The sequence below is a fragment of the Homalodisca vitripennis genome, chromosome 4 (genome assembly GCF_021130785.1).
Source record: "Homalodisca vitripennis isolate AUS2020 chromosome 4, UT_GWSS_2.1, whole genome shotgun sequence".
NCBI lineage: Eukaryota > Metazoa > Arthropoda > Insecta > Hemiptera > Cicadellidae > Homalodisca > Homalodisca vitripennis.
In genome coordinates, this window is record NC_060210.1 from 71,679,563 (window position 1) to 71,703,835 (window position 24,273).

General features: G+C 31.8%; 1 protein-coding gene across 1 annotated transcript in view; it reads right to left on the bottom strand.

The window, feature by feature from the left end:
* Positions 1 to 5,095: 5,095 nt before the first annotated feature.
* The window catches only part of LOC124359513 (6-phosphogluconate dehydrogenase, decarboxylating), a 50,594-nt gene continuing 31,416 nt past the window's right edge, over positions 5,096 to 24,273 (bottom strand). The window contains exons 4-9 of the mRNA XM_046812309.1: positions 17,587 to 17,763; positions 15,677 to 15,761; positions 13,759 to 13,994; positions 10,031 to 10,164; positions 8,497 to 8,719; positions 5,096 to 5,423 (exon numbers count right to left, since the gene is read on the bottom strand). Coding sequence (XP_046668265.1) covers positions 5,304 to 5,423; positions 8,497 to 8,719; positions 10,031 to 10,164; positions 13,759 to 13,994; positions 15,677 to 15,761; positions 17,587 to 17,763 — 975 coding nt within the window. The 3' untranslated portion in view covers positions 5,096 to 5,303. The remainder of the gene's footprint in view (positions 5,424 to 8,496; positions 8,720 to 10,030; positions 10,165 to 13,758; positions 13,995 to 15,676; positions 15,762 to 17,586; positions 17,764 to 24,273) is intronic.

Below are 24,273 nucleotides of genomic sequence, written 5' to 3' on the forward strand. Positions count from 1 at the left end.
CCTGAGAATCGTTGTGTGAAAGTAACAAAGTTTTCTTCTGACATCATCTTACTTAGTGGTTGAGTGTTTATCTTAATTTGTATCGTTACCAATACAGTTCCGATAGAAGTTTGGTTTTATGTTAAGAAGTTCTAAAAAAGTATATTATTACTACTTTTATACTTGTTGCATAACAACATTGTAAATAAGTTTTGTTTTAAAACAAAAACTTTTAGGTTTTAGTCTAGATCTTTCCCGAATGATAAAAGTTTATTCGAAAATTGTATACATTCTTTTTAGTTCGTCCAACATTATTCTAGTAAATTTTTATTTGATTTAATAAAAAAATTCCGATAACAACATTGATATATTTTGCATTATTATATAAAAGTGTCTGTTCTAGTTTTTGTTAGTTGTGGTGGCACTCATTAACATTTTATTTAGGGCGTATATTAAAATGTCATATTTGATTTCATATCTCATAAACCTTTACTGTACAAGAATTTCATTATTTTTCACCGTCTCCTAACTAGTGTAAGTACAACAAAATTTAAATAATGTTTATAAGAAAACTTGTTCTAAAATAAAATTTTTATTAAAAACGAAGATAAGATCATTTATATAAAAGTTGAATTTGTTTGTTTAAAAACGAAATTCATTTATATATATATATATATATATATATATTCTATTCTATAAACGATTTTCGATAAAATTACGTGCAAATGTTTAGATTAAGTGAATAGTTAATTTACAGTAACCTTTTTCCAAACTATTTCATTTTTAAACTTTTTGTAACGAGAGTAAAAAAAATTATTGTGTGCCAAAACAATATTATTCATATCTTTTAAACACTTAGCACCAAAACTGTATAGTACTGAGGTACTTTAAAACGTATTTAAAAATCATGTCTTGACATATTTAAAATATCGTTTTTTGTAATGTAGTTTTCATAATTAAATTTTGTGCATAAAACCATAAGTATTCTTCTGAAATAAAATTACTAGTCACTACAATATTTATAAACTTTGCATTTTTCATTATTAATCATATGTAAAGCTTATGAATAAAATAAAAAATGAAAATATTTTAAAACCGTGGGAATTGATAGTGTTCTTTTCCATTATATAATGAGTAAGAATTCAAAGAAATATGATATTTGGATGGTAAATAAATTAATCTTATACATTTTCATGTATAAAAAATATGCTTATTTAGAAAGGTAGACCAACATTAACTTATACATGAACACATTGGAAAGTTTAAAAGCTGTTACATTGTACTGGAAAATTGTCAGTGTCTATTCTTTTAGTTTATAGGTTTTATAAATGTTCAACTAATTTTCTCTAAAACACTGAAAGTTATTTACATTCATGTAAAAGGTACTTTAATTGCATCAATGCACTTTAACACTTTTATTTAATGTGATAGCCAAGAATACACCCTTACCAATAATAAACACACACAATCGAGTAGAACGTAAACTCTTGATAGAGAATTTTGACAAACATACAGTAATTTTTGCGTGTTTGACAATTATGTGAACAAATCACGATTGGAAATGTGAACGTTAAAGTATAAAATGTTCTAATGACAAATTTAATGGAACTATAGAATGTTTTAAGGTACAATATAAAACCTTGGATTTTAATCTTTAGATTTACGTATGTTTTAATTCAAACAAAGTAAAAAATAGACTTGCTATAAGAGATCATATTACAACAAAAGTTTTTGTCAAAAATAGCTTAGTGCCATTTGAAAATGTAGTTAATGCGTCGATATTCCCTTTAAGCCAGTTGCAGGGTTAAAGGATAACCAAAAATACTAAAGAGTAAGTTTGAATTAATTGTTGTCACACATCCAGGAAGTGGGTGTACATGTTAATAATCGGCTACATAAAAGCAAAGTAAAATATCAGGTAATTCTACAAAATAGTTTTTGTAGACTAATATAAAAGTAGTCAATACCATTTATAATATATTGTAAAACACGTTTTATTCCTTAAAACTTAATGTCAAAGGGAGTTTATTAAAAGTTTGACAGTAGCAGTTTGTAAAATAGTTACCTAGGAACTGTCATGTTAACTTCGGTAGCTATAGTTATCCACTTTTATGTATATTCCACCATGACCAAAGGAATTAGGAATTTCCAGAAGAACTTGTTGTTTTTTTTTGTCTGTTACATTGTGGGGTAACATGTGAGAAATAGTTCTTAAAAGAGTCATATGAAATGTTTGAATTGTTAATTTCTATTAAAGATGCAGTATATTTTATATGATTTCACAATGTATGTTTTCTGAGTAACAGGAGACAGGAGTAGAATTGTTTCAAATATTCATCACTCTGAAGCAAGGTAAATTTATTTAGACTTTAACCCTTTGGGCGCCAACGTCCGATCCATCGGACGTTACGCAAAACTGCTATATTTTCCTGACTAAACAACTTTATTCAGTCATATTCTGTATTTGGCCTTCCAATAAGTTGGTAAAACTGTATTTATTACTTTTTTTATGTTGGTATCACTCGCAGCACAAAGAAACTAATAACCAATCGCCCTGTTTCCCGCCAAGCGCTCAGTGAAGCTTTCTGTGCTGTCATTTGTTCGTGTGTGGCTTATACGTAGTGGATATTGCTGGCGTTGAATCTATAATTCTATTGATTTTATGTTATTTATAAAGTGTAATATATAATAATTTATGAGTAGATCGCCTTTGAGTGAACGTACAATTCAACGCTTAGTTGAAAATGATTATTTGAGTGACAGTGAGTGCAATGATATGGCTAGAAGTTCACATGATGAATCTGAGCAAAGTGATGCCGACGACACAGATTTAGATCCTACGTTTGAACCAAACAATTCTGGAAGTACTGTTTCAACCACTACGAGACCAGTGTTGTCGTCGTCAGATGAAGACAGCATTGAGAACCCAAGGCCGGGACCTAGTCGCGTGTCTCACTTGCCTAGGCGCCGCGGTCGCCCGCGTGCTGCTACGCGAGACCCGCATACCATCACAAACTCCGACTCGGAATCAGGTGAACTTAGTGATAATGACAAATGGCAAGAGGTTATCGAAGGCAATGACCCAAGTTTCACTCACACCTTCTCATTCTCATTCTGTGAGCTTCCAGGACCTAAACATTGTCCACCCAGAAATTCCCCTCCTTTAAATTATTTTGATTTATTTTTTCCATTTACTTTTTTGCAAATTTTGGCAACAAAAACAAATAATTATACAAGGAATTTTATACACAAAAACCAAGGGAAATTGGGAAATCAAAGCCGAAATCGCACATTCAGGCCTGTTGCTTATTTAGAAATGAAAGCTTTTATTGCCGTCCTTTTCAATATGGGACTAAATAAAAAACCAACAATTGACATGTATTGGAACACCAAATCATCTCAAAATTGCCCATGGTTTGCAAAAATGTTTAGCCGGAATAGATTTGAGTCAATATTGAAGTTTTTTCACATGGTGGACACTGAAAATTTTCCAAAACCTAAAGAGCAAGGTTGATCCATGTGCTCGTTTTACTCCACTAGTTGAGCATGCAAACAGAGTTTTTAGGCATTATTATATTCTAGAGTATATAGTCTAGTAGGCACCAAGAACCATACACAACTCATACAATACTTACCCAACAAACACCACCACAAGTGGGGTATAAAATTGTGGATGCTTTGTGACGCAGTTGGCAATTATTGTTTAGGATTTGTTTGTTATAAAGGGGCAAAAAATAACAATGAAATCCAGACAAATAATAATGGACAGGGCTACAATGTTGTTATACAATTGTTAGAGATGGGAAATTATCTAAGAAAAGGATTTCATGTTTTTGTAGATAATTTTTTCACATCCATACCTCTGGCAAAGTATTTGTATTCCCAACTTACTCATATTACTGGAACACTTCGAAGTAACAGGAAGGGAATCCCTCCGAAAATGTTAACCAAATTTTCTGTACTGGAAACAAAATTAATACTGTCGTAAAAACAGCTTATGCTAGGGAGCAGACAAAAAGCTTCTCATGTAAATATTGCACATTGATGAATTAGCATAGTTTTATTAAAAAAATTACCAAAAATCCATTTCTTGTCACATGGGTTTGAAATTTTTTAATAATGTTAGCAAATATATATACTTTAAAATAAGACCCAATGTTATGTATAAGATATATTTTCTAATATGTTTTCGTGAGGATAAAATCAAATTTTAAAATATTTAAAAAATATTTTGTGTTGTTATGCATATTTTCAAACTTATTTCCATGCATTATAATTTTATTGATAAATGTATTATATAGACAACTTAACATTAAAAATAACAAAACAAAAATGAAAATTCTAAATATAATATTAGGGTAGCTATGATATTTTTATTGAAATGCTGCAAATCACGGCGTTAACTAACCCGCTGGCTCTTTTAGCAAGACACCGTGAAAAAGTGCTTGGCGCCCTAAGGGTTAAGATCTGAATGAATTTTCTCACATCTATTTCAACTGATACTTGCAAATTACACAGCAGTAATACTATAGCTAATAGAGAATTTCCCAGTATAATACTGTTATGCAAATTTACCTTCAATATTAATTACACTGAAACCATGGATTAAATTAATTAGACTCGATAATCTTGTCATCAAATACATAACTCCATTTCTTCATAAAGCTGCCTATAATTAAGTACTAAGAATGTTTCAGGTTTTTATTAATGTAAATATAATAAACACAATAAGTATATAATGGAAAACAATTCATTTATAGTAATTTGCTATACCAAACAGTTCATTAGCATTGTCTAGTTTTCTGCATAAAAAGATCACCTACAATCTTCCAATATATCTATGATGTCGCAGTATTACTAAAGAAACAAAGATTGCAGTTTAGACAGGTATCAATACAAAGATTTTCAGTCTTGAATAGATTTTTCTTTATCCAATACAAATGAGATTCCATTGAATTTCCTATCCCCTAGTTATCTCCGTAAGATTTGTAACAAAGATAATATGCTGTCTTTGATGAAGTGCAAGGAGGGAGGTGAGAATTAAACGCAATGCAATGAACATTTAATTTCATTAAAAATCTTTGAATGGTTTGGTAATTAAAAACATGTTGTTTCCTCGGTAAACAAAACTTTAATACAATTCAAACTTTGTACAAAAATAAAAATATTTTATATTTAACAAAAAGTACCATGATTAACAATCAACACCTTATTAATTAATAGCAATCTTACTTTGAAAGTACAAAGACATGGAATGCTTATTTGTTCCCTTACAACTTTTAGTCAACGTTAATAATAAATTACTCGGTGATGGTAGATGAAGTCTAGGCTTGGTAGGTAGATGCAGACACGTTGCCTCCATGGCCGGTCCAGTTGGTGTGGATGAACATACCAGGACTGGACAGCAGTTCGTAAGTGTGGGCTCCAAAGTAATCTCTCTGGGCCTGTCAACATAGTTATACCTTTCACATGTATTCAAATTAAAATGCAGATGCAAAGTCCGGACACACCCGTCAAATTTCTTACTACGTTAAAAAATACTTTGGTTAGTGGTATTATTGTAACAGTAACAATTTGATGTTTTTGAAAATATTAAGTATTTTTCAAAAATAAGATTTTGGAGATTACACCAAATTTTCACAAATGAAACACATTTAAGAGACTCAATATTTAAAAGAGTAAAAAACTACACTGCTGTTGAAAATTAGATTGCTATCTTACCTAATCAAAATGGTCATAAGTCAAAGTTGAACATTGAGGAAATATATGCAGTGAAGTTTATGTTTAATGAACAAGATATTCATTAAATAGTATAATGATAAAAAGTATATATGTTGTAAATGAAAAAAGAATTGTAATAACCAGTTACTAATTTACAAGTATTTCTAAACAAGACCAATTTAATGATAAAACTAAAACCATTACTTTTGGTGGTTCTATTATACTATCTTATTATATTGATCACAAAATATAGGAATAAGAAAATATATGTTATGAATTTCAGAAAGAATCGACAATTACTTTAATATAACTGACAATTAAATCTTCTAAAAGTAACAATGTAAAGTAAAGTACATATGAGATTATTAACATTTAAATAACGCATATAAAATATTTTTCAGAAATTAGTTATAAAATATTACATTACACAGTAAATTGGGTACTTTGTTGTACATCATGGATGATAAGAATATAAATACATGTATATAAGTTAAACGTATAAAACTTAAATGAAATATTTAAGTGAAACATTTTAAACTGTATAACATAAATATAAAATAAAAATCAGTTTTTTAAACTACTTTACAAAACTAAGCTAGCTACTAATACTAAAGTCTACACCATCAACACTAAAACCTCCTAACTCTCTCCCGAGGAGTTTATACTTGATATAATTTTCTAACCATATCAATAGTTCCAGTTAAATAAGGTCATCCATCAATGATAATTACGTCCTCAAATTAAATTTAGATCAATCATCAAATTTAAAAATTAATTTCCAACTAATGCATTACTGCTCTTAAATTTTTAACATAATCTACATAAATCAACATTATCTCCTATCATGCCATCTTTTTATCATAGTCTATATCAATATATTACTTTTTGTGGCAATCAGAGGAGATAACTGTGGACAGCCGCCTCCCATATCCTACATGGAAGTTACTAAATGGCAAACAGACCTCGTTAAGTGAGGCTACAGTGAACAAGATGTAAATTGCATGCATGGAATACCTTTAACCCTTTTAGGATGAGCAAGCATCAGCAAAGTACTTGTCCAAGAAGGCAATACGGACTATGTAGCCGGCACTAATCTTGCACTCCAGTTGTCGTTAACCCTTTGAATGCCACAAGGCAAAAAATTTAGTACAAAAGAAATGCACTAGCAACTATATTGCAAGTCATATGCGAAAAATGCCAGGGAATAATAAGAAGTATTACCGGGCTTCCGGAAAAAAGAATATATATTTTTTTTATTTTTCATACTATTTTTATGAAAGAGGTATCAAAATGTTTGTAAAAAACTGTATTACAATAAAATGTTACAAAACAAATGAAACAACATAAAATAATATTAGTTTTGGCATGTCAAAACCAAAAAAATGTATAAAGCAATTTTTATTTTTTAGTTTTTATTTTTTTGACAAATTAATAAGAAACAATTTTACTATGGGAAGAATTTTTTTAATATTCTTTATAACATTGTTAATGTGAAAAAAAATAATGGTTGACTTTTTTATATAATTACTATAGTTACATAACAATGCTTGAAATTATGTACATAATGAAAAAATCATTTTTCAGTACCGGCAACACAACACTAAAACAAAAATAATTAATGCATAATGCAATAATTTATCCTTTGTTTCTAAAGTATATCTAATATATGGTCTTCATATTTTCCCAAAAAATATGTACACACACACACACACAAACACACACGCTCGCATGCGCACGCGCACGCTCGCACGCACGGGAGATATCAATTTAACAAAATCATTTTAGAGATCCTAACCTCAAAACGATGTATACACAACCATGTGACCGAACGTATTATTTTAGATATTACGCATACTATACGTAGCGAGTTGTTTACGCGCCAACGATGTTACGCGCCCGGTTGATCACCGCCAGCTGTTGTTGCTTCTATTATTCTGTGTTTTTTTATCTTCACTAATATAAAGTATTATGTGAACTATTATTTATCTATTGCAGGATAGTTAACAAATAAAACAATATTGGTCGTGAAAAGAATTCATGAAAAATAAAGCGTTAAAAATTACGATAACAGACGGCGACGACGGATCGTCGCCTGGCACTTTTCGCACAGTAAGTCGGCGACGATAGATCGTCGCCGTGGCACTTTTCACAAGGGTTTTTGGCGACGATGTATCGTCGCCGTGGCACGCAAAGGGTTAAACAGGCGATTGTGTTGTGTAATTGTGTTTTTATTCTTATATCCAACCAATCAACATCAAATTTTGTAATCTTATAATATATATTATAACAAATATTTGTTACAAGTAAAAAACTGAAAAATTTCACTTCCTGCTGAAAAATATTTTTTTGATCTTATAGTAAAAGAATGGTAAACAAAATAATTAAATAAAAAGCAACAAAATAGACAAAGTAAAATATATTCTTTTAATCCTATAATCAATTAAATAATGTTATATATATATATATATATATATATATATATATATATATATATATATTCTTTTTAATACTATACTTATAACAAATTTATAAAACGTTTACATTTTCCCTATTTTCATCTTCAGTCCACCCTAAGAAATAAAGGTCTCTTCAAAAAAAGGAACAAAAAAATTACATGAATATTTGTTGTCTTAGACCATGAACGTATGCTGGTCTGCCCTAACATGGCAAGACCTTGAAGCATGCCACCCACATATCAGAATCAGGGTATCAGAATGTGATGAGACTGGAGATTCCAGACAAGGTAAGTAAGTAATTAATTACCAGTAAACACTTTGTGACAATAATATACATTACCTGCAGCAAGTTAGCAGGTAGTTGCTTACTCCTGTACCCGTCGTAGAACGCAAGAGCAGTGCTAAAAGCTGGTGTTGGAACACCCAGAGTGGCGGCAGTGGCTACAACCCTGCGCCAAGATAGCTGACTGACAGTCACTGCATCTCTGAAGAAAGGATCCAGTAGCAGGTTGGTCAACTTGGGGTTCTTGTCAAATGCTGCCTTGATATTTCCCAAGAAGGCACTTAAAACGGAAATATATGTTATAATAAATATCATATATGTTTGAAAAAATATGCACATATGATACGATGATGATTATTGATTGAATTTGATAGGATTGGATTGTAGGTCTACAAAATATGAAATTGAGAGAATGATTTATCTGTAAGTAATATGAATCAAGTCTGTAGCAAGTATCTGTGTAAGAATACCATCCACCATTGTTAAGTTCTGCAACTTAAAAACGTGTTATGGTAGCCCTCGATTAACATATTAACTGCCACACCAGAGATTTGTTGTTCTGTTTGATATTAGTGCTTTCATCACAAAAAAATCTAGAATCTACATATAAATACTTTTTTTTAATTATGAAACAACTCATGTGTTCTTTTCATTTTTAGGATATTTCTCCATTTTTTCTATAAACTTCTATCTTTAAAAACTGAACTACCTGCTAGTTGCAAGTATTGTAAATATGACAAATTATTATTTTACAGTTTTACTATAATAATCTAAAAATGTATTGGTTGCTATTTTTATTACAATTTAATTTTACATTATTTACTATTTAACCACAATAATGTTTTATTTTTTGGAGAATATTTTCTTTTAAGAAACAATATATTGAAGTAGATTAGACGATTGCAAGTTAAGAAACTTTGTTGAATACTTTTAACTTACATACACTTTTGGTTATCATCATAATAATGATGCACCTAAAGTTATCCAATAACTATGTGTACATTATGATCTGTTAAATGTTAGCAATGGACTTCATACCACTAGCAGTAACCTCACTTACTCCACTCAGCAGCTGCAGTGCTACTACGTATTGACCCTTTGAGCTACCTCCAACGATATAGCCTTTCAAAATTGTTTTACAATAGAATTCTTCGTTGGATGATACAATAGCTTCAAGAGAACCTATTTACCAAGTTTCAAGTCTCTAGGTTAGTACTCTATCAAAAGTTATTGCATATATGGATAGATGACACAATTTTAAGAAGGTCTTTTTGGGTCCTTAACCAATGAAACAACAAATCTTAGTGAATTCAATTGTCAAATCTCATTGTCAATCAATGCTTGAATCCAAATAATTATCTTTTAAGATTCGAGATTCGGCTTCAATGCACCATTGTTGTAACATTACATGTATATTTTCACACCCTTTCCTAATAAATTCATAAGGTGGATCTTACTATTTCTAAATAATAATAATTGCCCTTCAATCTTTGCATCTTGGTTAAATAAACAAATAATTATCAAAAACAAACTTCCAGTTCATTTCACATAAATCGTGTGAATAACTATAAAACCATTTTAAGGTATTTACCTTCTAATGATGCAACCACCTCTCCACATGAGGGCAATTCCACCGTAGTTGAGTTTCCAGTTGTACAACTTTGCCGCTTCACGCATCAGCATGAATCCTTGAGCGTAGGAGATTATTTTGGATGCATATAATGCCTGGAAGAGAAAGTAAATAATAAACGCTCAGAAATATTTATTGTATGAGAACAGGATTAACAAGCTTTATTGAAAGGATTAAAAATACTATGATGATACTAATAATGAAAATGATGGCTTTCATATAATATTCTGTCTCTTTATTTCATTGACTGAAGCTGATAAAACTATTGTTTACAGATATGATGAATATGACATGTGAAATTTTGTATTTTAATAAATCTTTTAAGCAGCGAGTTCCAATAGGAACCACTTAATAGGTTTGTGGATATTGTTATATTTAAAGTCAACTGCATTAAATAGTTAGGAATAGTTGGTTGAACTCAGGAGAGGTCGCATTACAGGCTACAGGTCAGAGCTCACTCACAGTTTATGGACTGTGTATGTTTTACACGATTTAACAATAACTAACAAGATTTTATTTTTGTAAAAACAACATGAGAGAAATACATTTAAGCCATGACATATCATCAAATATACCCTTGCAACTTATTAGTTCAATACAAACAGAACTAGGTTTTAATATAAATGAAATACACATGTGTTTTTTTATTTATTTATAAAGTTTGATAACAAAAACTAATAAAGCATGTGACAATAATTGTATATGTAAAGGGGCTTCCAAACATGTTACACAATGAAAATGTAACGAATAGTTGAACTATACTTATTGATTCTTTCAGTCCTGGAAGGGGATCTAAAAGAAATTTAGGTCTACCAACATAAAATTATTTATAATAAAGAATTTAATATATATATAGTGTCTAGCTGTATAAATTAATATGTGAAATTAAATATATTAAAAAATATAATTAAATTACCAATGACAAAGTACAATTTAAAAGATGGTAGTCTGTGTATAATTGCATATTACTTGTACGCAACTTCGATGTAATACAAAAATCACATTTACTCACTACCATCTCCATTAATCATGATTTTATCCGTGACACACATGAAAGTTGTGTGCTCTCTAAAAACCACTGAATGCACTGCATTGAGCACACTTTCAGGCACATCTTCCTGGAAATTCCTGGTTCGATTTCGGTTATCATCAACAGATTTTCCCAGTAGATCTCTTATACTGAATCAGATATCTCGCCAAAGGCAGAGAACCATTACGCACATTTTCAGGTAGTCTCTACATAATTCCTATGATATTTCTTGCAAGAACTCTCTGTGATCAATGTCAACTTTATTAGACAAAATTATGTGTACATTTTACCAGCTCCTTCTTATTTGAAACTAAATGCGTAATATATGATCAAACACTCCAATAAATGACAAATTTTTATTTTTGTGAGGCCTTTCGTGCTCAATGAACACATCGTCATTTACTGGAGTGTTTGATCATATATTAAGCAAAACTATGTGTGTTTATACCTTCAGTTTTTCCCAGAGAGTAGAAAAGTGTCTTATTCCAGTGGACTAATAACAACTCTTGAGACCGATTAATTTTATTGAGAATGTCAACACCCCCTTTAGTCAAGACGTGGTTTATTAGCCTCTCCTGAACTGGCATCATACTTCCTGTCTTATGCATGGTTGACACAACTTAGTTCTTTTTTCAGTATATATGCAACAAGAGCTGCGTAATCTTGTAATCAAAACTTAGTACTATTTGGAAGTCTTACTTTGGTATCTAAAAATATAAGTGGTATTTCTTTCTTATTTTTGCATAGTGTATGCACAAAAGATAAAGGTTGTGATTTTCTAAAAGGGGTTAAAGGGGTCCTGCAAGTGGCTTAGAAGTATACAAATTATCTGTTGTTATGATCTGTCCAGTATTTGGAACAGGTTGAATCATCCTTTCAACTACACTCCTGGTACTATTGTCAACATCAAATGAGTCATTTGGTTGCTTGTCAAAGTAAACTTCTATTTTGTAAGTATAAAAGATGCAGGCATCAGCTAGTACAAACAGTTTTTACCTTTATTTGAACAGATTGTTTGGAACATACTGCCGGAACTTGTACCTGCCCGGAAAACTTCCAATGATTCGTAAAATATTCACTGGGTGAGCAACTTTCTCTGTAACTAATTACAAATTATTTTTAAAAAAAAACCTCTTTTGCTGCTGCCAACTTGTCTGGACCCTTTTTTATTGGACTGTCTGTAATATCTTCTAATCAAAGTGCTTGAATCAAAAATTTTAGTTTATCACAGTCATTCTAAACCTCTCTACTCCTGACTATCACTTGCCCCAAAGATTAGTATGATTACATTTTAAGGCACCAACCAAATAGAGATCTAGTAGATTTTAGTTCAATCACATCAATATCCTCAGCATCCCTTTTCTTAGTAAAGTTAGTTTCAGTGGTTCTAATCCATATATTTGTGTAATTTACAATCTTTCCTAATGCCTCTTCTGGAATCAATAATTGCCATGCACTTCTGTAAGTGTTTTTACCTGTCGAGCTCAACGTAAAGGCCCTGAAAGATGGGACATTATGTTTTTCCTTCTCTTTACAATTCTGACATCTTTTTTTGGAAAAAATCACCATTTGATAACACCTTCCCTCGTAGCAGTACATATTTTTAGCAGTATTTCCATATAGCAGTGGGGAGTGTAGATCTACTCCCACTGTGTCTTTTTTTCACACTGATCTGTGTCAGGCGTGTGGTCACTTTGTTCTAAAACTTTATCATAATCATCTTGTTCTGAGTCCAAATCACAAACAACAAAATTTTCACTAGGAAATACTCTTCTTATCAAGTATCTCTTCAACTGGTTATTGTTCATTTAGTTGAGCTTCCTTTTCTACACTCCCCAGCACATTTAAAATCCATTCCTCCTCTTCCCTCCATATTCAATAAGAAAATAAAATTTACTTTCAAACACAACTGTGGAAAAATTGTGGAATAGGATGGCTTGCACAGAGTCGAACACAAACAATAAACCCCTGCTGTTTACACATTATCATTCACGTTAATAGTTTAGGCTATTTTCACCTTGAGGGGGTATGGGAGCATCTACAGCATAACCACCGTTGACCTTGACGACGCATTTCTGGAAAGTGAGACAACTTATTTACAACTATGGTTTTTTCCTTGTTATGTAAACTCTCCCAGGTTAAAGTAAATGTTCTTGCAGATGCCAGAACATTATTTATAAATGCTAGGGAAGTGTCCATATGGTTCTACTCCTAATGTTGTTAGTTTGCAGTTCTTGTTGCAAACAAGTACTACAGCAAATAACTTTATTTATTTATTCTAAAACCATTTTTAACCTAAAACCTTAGGTGCGCAGATTGCTAAGACCATAGTCATGAAATTATTAATTAAAGGATGCAAACAATTCCACAGCCAAAATAATAAAAATACTTATTTTCTTTTTTTGTCACCATTCATAAAATTAAAAATTTTGCAATGTACAGTTTTGTGTGTGAAAACAATGAGTTTTATTCCTTTTTTTGTCAGCTGATGATATTACAGACACAGGTATTATAAGTATAGCAGTGCACCTTCAGTCAAATTATGTTCTAATAACAAAACTTTCAGAAAAGTAATTCTTTTATTAAACATTTTCCCCCAAAACCTGTTGTAATATGCTATTTATTGTGCATGTTGAGTGTAAGTGGTATAAAGTCTTACCTTTCTAATATCATCAAGGAACTGCTTCTTGTCACCAGTATACTTGGTGTTGGAAGGTCCGGGCAGTACCTTGCTGGCTTCTGCCCTCTCGTCTATGAGGGATGACAGACACCGTGAGAATACAGACTCTCCGATGAGTGTCACTGGGATACCATAGTCCAGAGCGGCGATGGCTGTCCATTTTCCAGTACCTTTCTGGCCAGCACTGTCCCGAATCTTCTCCACCAAATACTTGCCTGCACCACATTATGTATTTTGAACATCATTTATGAGAGTGGCTTTAACGTAAATAATAATTTGACTAGTATTGCGTATTAAGCAATTTGGTGTCAAGAGAGGTTGGTGGGATGGCTCTAGCAAATTAGATAAAAGTACTAACAACTTCCAGCTAGGTTTCTCTGTCTAAATAGTGCAATGACTACATAATAAGTACCATTATTCAACTATTGATTGATTTCCAATATTTTACAATAGTGAAATTCCACACACACATTATTTATTCAACCAACAAATTAAAATACTAATAATGAAGATGTCAAATCATATGTAATTTTTAAGACTTCAACGACAATAGAGATAAAAGTATAAAATCAAAATATATGATTTGTGACTCATCATCTTTACATAGAACGGATACATGGACAATCTCTATCCACTATCCACAGTTAATAACAACAATATAGTATGTAAAGAATTATGAGCTGGTTTAGACTTACTGAATCAGTCTTAATTAAATCGCACCAGAGGTTTACAAGTGTGCAAACAATAATTTTGATAAATGTTCAGTAATCTATAGGATAAATTAAAAGTTAATAACATACCAGATTAATACAGAGATTCCTCATCTCCTTACTTTGCCCTCAAGATAAAACAAAAAGAAATGTCACTAACTTCTGATTGGCTTTTAGGCGAAGGGTGTGTGATTTGTACAATATTGTGACTTGCAATGTAACTATTGTACAGTGAACCTAGAGAGTAACTCAAGTAGCAGAAAAGTGAAAAGAAGACAACATTCAAGATGAAGTCAGCTATCAGCATGTAAATTTCTGTTCATCATGTTTAGGAAGTTTACTGTACACTGAAGTACGGCTACTAAAATTGTTTTACCACTCTTATCTGCATCACATTCAGTGTCTCCTGCGAAGATCTGTTGAATTTTGTGAATGGTTTCAACTTGTGAATTGTCAGGTTTTTAACAAAATCCAATAAAATATACTGGTTTACATGTTCTGTAATACTGTGCAAAACAAAAATGTGATGAGGACTCTGTACAAGATTTAAAATTTAACTTCATGCAGTCGACAGACACAACGTCAAGGTCATGTGACTGGATTTTACATGCACATTATAAATGACTATCTATTTGCCAGATCTTGCATGAGGTCGTCATTTTCTTAAAAAATAAAGTCAGATTTTGCGGTTCTCGCGCAACATGCCGACGTCCTCAAGTGAGGACGTCAGCGGTCAAAGGGTTAAATTACTTGACTAATTAATAACTCAATCTTTATAAAGTAACCTCGTTTAGTACTACAAGTTTAATTTTCTGCTGTCTCATCTTCTTGGCACCTAGACACATATATGAATTAAACCACAGGTAAATAAAATTGTTAGGTATATTACCCATGTTTTCATATCACTCACCAGAGTGTTCTACACCAGTCTCACAGAAAATACTTCTAGTCATACCAGTATCAATATCTGTAAAATACTCAAAAATTGTAGTACTTGAATGACCTATCTTGGTAACCTGCAATACAGCTGAGATACCTGCATATAATTGGGACGTAATGATTGTATCTTATGTCTTATGTCGGAGCTCTAAAGTTTTCCAATTAAATAATCAGGTTCATTTTCTGGTATTATATTTGATGCAATAATTAAACATTGAGATAGTCACGTCTAAAACTAAAATGCTTACCATCTGAATCCTTGAATTTGAGGATGTCTTTTGTAATGTCTATTAGAAAAGAATCCAGTTCGCCTTTGTTCCAAGTTTCAAAAACCTAAAAAATTTACACAAAAATCAATAATGCATAATTAATTATCGTATTTAGTATCACTATCAATTTTGCATAATATTTGTTAATTTTTAAGTGCAGTATTCATAATTTTTTTTACTTTAATAGCAATTTAAAAGATACAGTACTGTGCAGCAAATACAATATGTAACTCAATTTATTTTTAAGCTAGATTCTACAAAATATGTCCTTGACATAATGGGAGGACAATACATAATGTTGTAATATACTTGTTTTTTTGGCTGATTAGATTCACTTCAACACACCAATATCACACATCTATATACTAGAATCTGTGTCAATTGGTTTATCAGCAGACACAGCAATCATGATCTCCTCCTGTATACATCTCACTTACATTCCCATGCTTAAGCTGATTCTCCTCATCACCATTTATTACCAATTATACTGAAACTTAATAATGGTTCATCAGCTTGACACCAGATGTCACTGTTAAGTTTGTTTTGCTGGATAGCAATAATATGTTTTCTTAACACAAGTTGTAAGATCATTCAATTTGTAACAATGTTTTTTAAGAAGCATAATAAATGGACTAAACAGGTTAAAATAGTTTTTCTTACATGCACATATGGATGCTCTTATCAGATTGTTGACAAACATTTTATTAGTATAGTTTAACACAATGGAGTCTATGTGCAACCAGTTTCAAGCCCCATTCGATTACAATGTAGGCACTCGAGCATTACTTGAACGTAGTGTTTCTTGTTTTTATAAAGTTTTATTAGAGTGCTGGTCTGGTTGATAATATGAGAATTCTGTTGGTTAGATAAAAAATCCACTAGAATCCACGAAAATACCATTTGTTTTGAGGCTATTTTGTATTGTTGACTGTTTTAATGTGTCATTGTTTTTAATTATTTGTCTTTAAGATGTTTTTAGGTTTAATACTATTAGAACTAGGCTATGAATAAGTATAATTTTTTTTTAATAAAATTATATGATTTGTCTTTTCTTACTGCTTACATTTATTTAACTGGTTACATAGGCTTAATTTGAGGAATCTGTAGAAATATTTATTTATGTAAAGGCTTATAAATTTTTATGTGAATAAAATATTGCACATAAAAATCTGTACCTTTGAAAACTTAGAAGTAGATTTCAATGAACTGTTCAGCGTTTTTACTTGTATAGTTGTAGTAATTGTGACATTGATAAAGAATTTTTCTTACAAAGTTACAGTTTATACATTTCTCAATCTAACTAAGGTATTGTGTAATAAGAGCCTGTAATAGTAAAGTGAACTGTTCTATACATTCTTAATATTTAAATAAAACTCTATGACAACAAAAATAAAACTGTCAAGTTTTACTAATCACAAAATGTAGGTTCCAAGGAATAAAATAACAAATCTACACATGCAGTGAAAAATTACTTCTATTCATAGTTTTAATTTTTGAAATATTCCTACATTTAAAAATAATAATAATGAATTGAGTATAATAAATTATTTTGAATAAAAAGTATGAGGAATTAAATGTAAAAGTTATACTTTTAATATAATATTTAATATGATTGAAGGAAAAATCAGAAAATACACAGAACTGTATAGTCAAGGCCATAATTTCCATATATAGGAAGGCCAGACTCCAATATGTTAGTAGGCAGGAATATATTTATAAAATTCTCAACAAATAATATTCGTTCAATCTAAGAGGATTTAAAAATATACAACTACATTAAGAGGTTACAACGTCACACATTCTTGCTTTTATAAAATGTCCACAGTTTATTTTAGACATTAACAAATCAATAAAAATATGAAATAATGAAAACAATAGCATTTGTTTACCTGACTCATTTCATCATTGGACATGCCTAGAGCAGACTTCATGAGATGGTAGGCCTCACAGATGAGCTGCATGTCGCCATATTCAATACCATTGTGTACCATTTTGACAAAGTGGCCAGCACCACCCTCTCCCACCCAGTCACAGCAAGGCTCACCATTTGCCCGTGCTGCAATTGACTGTAACCATTGAAAACACTTCAGACCTCAAACATATTCCAGTAGCATTGTGCACCATCTTGGCAAAGTGGCCAGCACCACCCTCTCCCACCTAGTCACAGCAAGGCTCACCATTTGCCCATGCTGCAATTGACTGTAATCATTGAAAACACTTCAGACCTCAAACATATTCCAGTAGCATTGTGCACCATCTTGGCAAAGTGGCCAGCACCACCCTCTCCCACCTAGTCACAGCAAGGCTCACCATTTGCCCATGCTGCAATTGACTGTAATCATTGAAAACACTTCAGACCTCAAACATATTCCAATAACATTGTGCACCACCTTGACAAAGTGGCCGGCATAACCTTTCCCACCTAGTCACACCAAGGCTCACCATTTGCCTGTGCTGCAATAGACTGTAATTATTGAAAACACTTCAGACCTCAAACATATTCCAATAACATTGTGCACCATCTTGGCAAAGTGGCCAGCACCATTCTCTCCCACCTAGTCACAGCAAGGCTCACCATTTGCCCGTGCTGCAATTTACTGTAATCATTGAAAACACTTCAGACCTCAAACATATTCCAATAACATTGTGCACCACCTTGACAAAGTGGCCGGCATAACCTTTCCCACCTAGTCACACCAAGGCTCACCATTTGCCTGTGCTGCAATAGACTGTAATTATTGAAAACACTTCAGACCTCAAACATATTCCAATAACATTGTGCACCATCTTGGCAAAGTGGCCAGCACCATTCTCTCCCACCTAGTCACAGCAAGGCTCACCATTTGCCCGTGCTGCAATTTACTGTAATCATTGAAAACACTTCAGACCTCAAACATATTCCAATAACATTGTGCACCATCTTGACAAAGTGGCTAGCACACCCTCTCCCACTCAGAAAAAATATGATAACTTACATTTCATTGATAGAAAAAAATGAACAATAAAACAAAACTTTCGCTTGTTTTTCAGAAAGATACTATTTAATGTTACACAAAACGAATAATTTATGAGATATATAGTTATAAATGCTTGGATTACATTATTATTTGTGTAAGGAAACTGAAAAACTAACAATAGCACCTAAAAGATTTATTATATCACATACAGCATATTCTTATTTAGCAAAATAATCATATGGTGCAAGATCTGAGTGTTTCAAATAAAGCTTTTGGCAGTTAAAGCAATACCTGCTGAAGGAATCACGTGTGAGGTTCTCCAATGCAGTAATAAGAAATTCATCAAAATACATAAATTAAATGTGGTGTACGTATGAATCCAAGTGTACTTATCATTTATTCTCCTTTTATAACTTTTCCTCTCTTGTTAAAATAACAAAATAGCATTATATAATGCAGACATATTATGGTTCTTCAATGAAGTAAAGATCGATTTTGAAGTGCCTCCAATGTCATCTTGGGGATGGTCCCTGAAGAACCATTAATGTCCTACACAACTCACTCATATACGTCTTAACTGCATAAACAAATCCTAGAAGTTTCTCTTGTACATTGTAATCTTTATACATGTTTCATCGTTGAGTTCTGTAAAACAAAGAGAGGGTTTTCCCAGTGATGTAGAAAAGACCCTTCTCAAGTATTTTCAGGAACAACAATCAGTGAATGGTTTAGTTTTTTAGGTAGAATTTTTGTACAAAATCAACCTATTACAATTGTCCTCATGGTAGCACTTCAAAAATGTCTGCGTAACTTCACTGAACATTACCCTCAGAACAAAAAAACCACCTCCTCTTAAAAAAATATACAGGGTGTCAATTAAGTCTGGAACCTCTTTTTTAATTTTTGAACCATAATAGAAAGAAATACCAATGTTCACACGTGCTTACTGGTGATAGTAACGCACATATCTGCCCAATTGCCGACCAGATAATCCCTTTGGGGGACGGTCCACAAGGAGTCAGACAAAATTCTTAAATAGCAGCATAGGTCAAGTTTGGTATCAAATTAAAGGTCTTACTTAGCAGAGTACAATGCCGCAAACCGGACTTAAAAAGGTGGATTCATTCAGTAGTTATAGCTATTTGAATTTTAAAACAATTGAACAATGTAAATTATTAAGTATTACAAGTAAACACCAATTTTTAAGTACCTGTGATCAAAGTAAGTGTTCAAAATGTTCCCCTCCCATCATCTGAGATGAGATAATTCCTGCACTACAAGCTGCTCTTGGTCGACAATTTCAAAGAATTTATTTCCAACAAGATGGCGCGCCACCACACTTTGCTCTCCTTGTTAGAGAATACTTGGATACAATATTCCTTCACAGATGGATTGGAAGACGTGGTGCAATAGAGTGGCCTGCTCGTTCCCCTGATTTATCTCCGCTGGACTTTTTTCTTTGGGGATACCTCTAAGATAAAGTTTATCGTACTAAGCCTCGAGATTTGGCGCACCTAAGAAATCTCATACTCCAAGAAGCTCAAGATATTCCTCGTGACTACTTTCAAAATGCAGTGGATGGCTTTTACAACCACCTAGGACATTGCCAGACGATGGTAGGGGAACATTTTGAACACTTACCTGCATTTTGAAGGTAGTCACGAGGAATATCTTGAGCTTCTTGGAGTATGAGATTTCTTAGGTGCGCCAAATCTCGAGGCTTAGTACGATAAACTTTATCTTAGAGGTATCCCCAAAGAAAAAAGTCCAGCGGAGATAAATCAGGGGAACGAGCAGGCCACTCTATTGCACCACGTCTTCCAATCCATCTGTGAAGGAATATTGTATCCAAGTATTCTCTAACAAGGAGAGCAAAGTGTGGTGGCGCGCCATCTTGTTGGAAATAAATTCTTTGAAATTGTCGACCAAGAGCAGCTTGTAGTGCAGGAATTATCTCATCTCAGATGATGGGAGGGGAACATTTTGAACACTTACTTTGATCACAGGTACTTAAAAATTGGTGTTTACTTGTAATACTTAATAATTTACATTGTTCAATTGTTTTAAAATTCAAATAGCTATAACTACTGAATGAATCCACCTTTTTAAGTCCGGTTTGCGGCATTGTACTCTGCTAAGTAAGACCTTTAATTTGATACCAAACTTGACCTATGCTGCTATTTAAGAATTTTGTCTGACTCCTTGTGGACCGTCCCCCAAAGGGATTATCTGGTCGGCAATTGGGCAGATATGTGCGTTACTATCACCAGTAAGCACGTGTGAACATTGGTATTTCTTTCTATTATGGTTCAAAAATTAAAAAAGAGGTTCCAGACTTAATTGACACCCTGTATGCTATATATAACACAGCTTGTGAAAACGGTATTGGTTAAAACAAAAACAAATTGAACTTGGTTAAAAATGTACCTTATAAATATTGCCTAGGTTTATTGGCCAACTTGGTACAAAAGTTTGTTTCAATATGGAGGCTGTTCAAACATTTAATAAATTTACTAAAAAGAATTAATTAATAAATTTTGGGTTATTTATGAACCTAGAGAAAAATTAAGTGTTCTGGAATGCTTGTAACATTTCCTAAATTGTTATACTCATTTTTTGGCATCTCAGTTTTTAAAATCTGAGTACCTGTAAATCCCATTTGAAACATTAATACATATTTCAGCTGACACGAAATCTACCAACTTCTTCTGACGGAGTCTGAAGTAATATTTAAATCAGGAATGTATTTTTAAACTTTACCTAGAATATTTTGTATTCAAAATTTAATCCTGGCTAAGATCAAAGTGTAGTGTAGTATCTAAGGAATATGGATGAAATACATTAATCCTTTGAATGTTACCTAACTTTGGTACCAACTGAGGTTGCTTCTGCAATGGACCCATACTTTTACATACCAATACATAAATTTCAAGTTCACAATAACTGTTAAATACTATTGTGTTTATTGCTAAGAAAAAATTGTACATGTTCTCCAAAAAAATTGCTTATTCTCAGCTACTATGTTTTTGTAATATATGTATAATACAAACAAGTAAAAATATATACAAAATATTAAAAAATTACCTGACGAAGGGACGATAAGGGTAGTGAAAATTTAGGAGATTTGTATTTCAATAGGTACAGGATATTACACAAACAGGACAGTTGCAAGTGCCTAAAACCATAACAATTAAAGTGAAGATTTGAAGATAAAATTGACACAATATTACTGACATTACAGAAAAATAAATATGTCTAATTGACCATTTGTTTTATAAAATACAGAACTTATCCGAAGATATAAGGTGGTAACCTTACTTTTCCTTTGTTCTAAATAATACATCTCACGACTTAAAAAACTCAACATTTTAAACTATTTTATGTTCTTATTATAAGTTGCTTAAAATACTACAACATACCAAATTTCTTGTAATTTTCATGAAGTAAAAAACAAACTATCATTTTGTAACACCAAACAATACAGTAAAATAGCAAGATTGATTTAAAAATTACAAACTTTCTTTTACAAAATCCTAAAAGATACAAGAATTAAAAGTTTATTTGAAGATGCATCTAAAATATTTTAAGGGCACTGATAATAATGTTGAAAAATTATTTAGTTTGAAATAACACAAAATGTCCATTAAAGAACTCAGCATTTTCAACATTCATATTGCATCAACAATACCAAACTGCTAGGTTAATTATTGTACTATTTAATTGTATAAGGTGCACACGTTCAAGCCCAGTCCTATTTCAGGGTATAACTTGAACTCCCAAAATTAGTATTTTAGCCTACTGTATTTAGTATTTTAATTATGAAATTAAATCACCAACATCTCGCACAAAATATAAACTTAAAAGCCAACCAGTTTTTACTTTAAATTATTTTTACATAGAGAAATATATAACTTATTTTGGAGGTTGTTTTGTTTTTAAATATTTTAAATTGTACATAATTTTGATAAAAACCTAAAATACTTTATAAAGGTTCCTTAGATTAATTGAAAATGAATTGCTGTTTTCTGCTACTTTTCCATAAAATGTCAATTGTCTGAGGTATATAAAATTTAGCCTATAGCTAAAAAATCCCATTTTTGACTGTAAGTTTTCAAATTAAAATAGTATATTTTAAAAATCATTTATGGTTATGTCCTTAAATGCACATATGTAGTATGTAAGTTACGTTTATTTATGAAGATGTCAAAAAATATAAAAATGGGAGTAAACTGTGCTTTGAACATTAACTCATTTTCAGAAAATACAATATCTTAGCTGGTTATTAGCTAATACATACTATGTGGATTCTGAGAGTAACAATAATTATTTAAACAAACCAAAGTTACATATAAAATTAATTGTATAAGGTGCATCAAACTGAAAATAACTTATGACCAATAACAAAAAGCTTATGGCAACCAAGCTATGCCAAGACGATGTTACAAAAGTAAAATTGAATTTCAATGTTTCCAGTGGTTTTTTCAAGCATCTTAATACGTTTATAATTCTTACTAGAAAAAATGCTAGAGCGAGAGCAAGTTAAGGTAATACAATCGATTTTGGGTTTGAAAAGGTTGTATATGTTTAATTTATAGCTCTTTTAAGATAACTTCTCTGATAACAGAAAAATTTAAAAAGAACTTTTAAACTGCACTTGAAATTGCAGTTTAAAAGTTGGGAGTGCCGATGGCCGAGTGGTCTAATCCTGTCTGTGACCGTTGCACTTTTTATTAGTACCATCGATCTTGTACTGTATTGACTCTCCCCCTTATTCTGTTTGATAAGATCCTCGCACAGGCCAGTGGCCCATGAGGACGGGCAGAATAAGAGAAAAAGGAGATCGGCTTCTCCTATAAAAAAAAATTAGTAAATTTTTATCTCAGGCCCAAATAAAAATGGATGAAGATAAAAATGAGAAATTTTTACAGTATGTACATGAATTGCAGCTTCAGAATGACATGTTTTCTAAAAAAGTGTTTTACTTTTTATGTATTGAAAGTTATCATTATAAAGAGCTATAAATTTGACATAAAAAATGTTTCAATCCCGAAATCGAATGTACCACCTTCACTAGACGGATTGCTGTTGGTTACCAAAATGAGGTGGTCTTCACAAGAAGGATAACCATTGACTACCAGAAAGTGCATTAAGTGATAATATGAAACCAGATGTAAAAGCAAAATAGAAAAGGACATGTACAGATGATGTGTTTCACATCACATAACCATGAATTTCTGTCAGTAATACAATGTATACAAATTTGATACACAGAGCACTGTGGGCATCAGTTCATATGTGTAATGCAAAAAGTAGTACAATATCTGTAGGAATACCACTGATATAAACATTATAGTTAAAGGAACAACGTATTAAAACAATTCTCATAACGCAAGAACAAGTCGGGACAGTACAGGTACACTGTACACTGGGTAGTCATGATCCACTTAGTAGAGCCGCTACTTAAAAAATAAAATCATGCATGAATAAATAATAATTTTAATGTACATTTTGATCCCTACTAATCATTACAATGTGCTAATAATTCCTTTATATAATGAACATTAAATATTTAGACATTGAACTCAGTGTTAAATCTCTTCAGAGTAACCATATAATAAA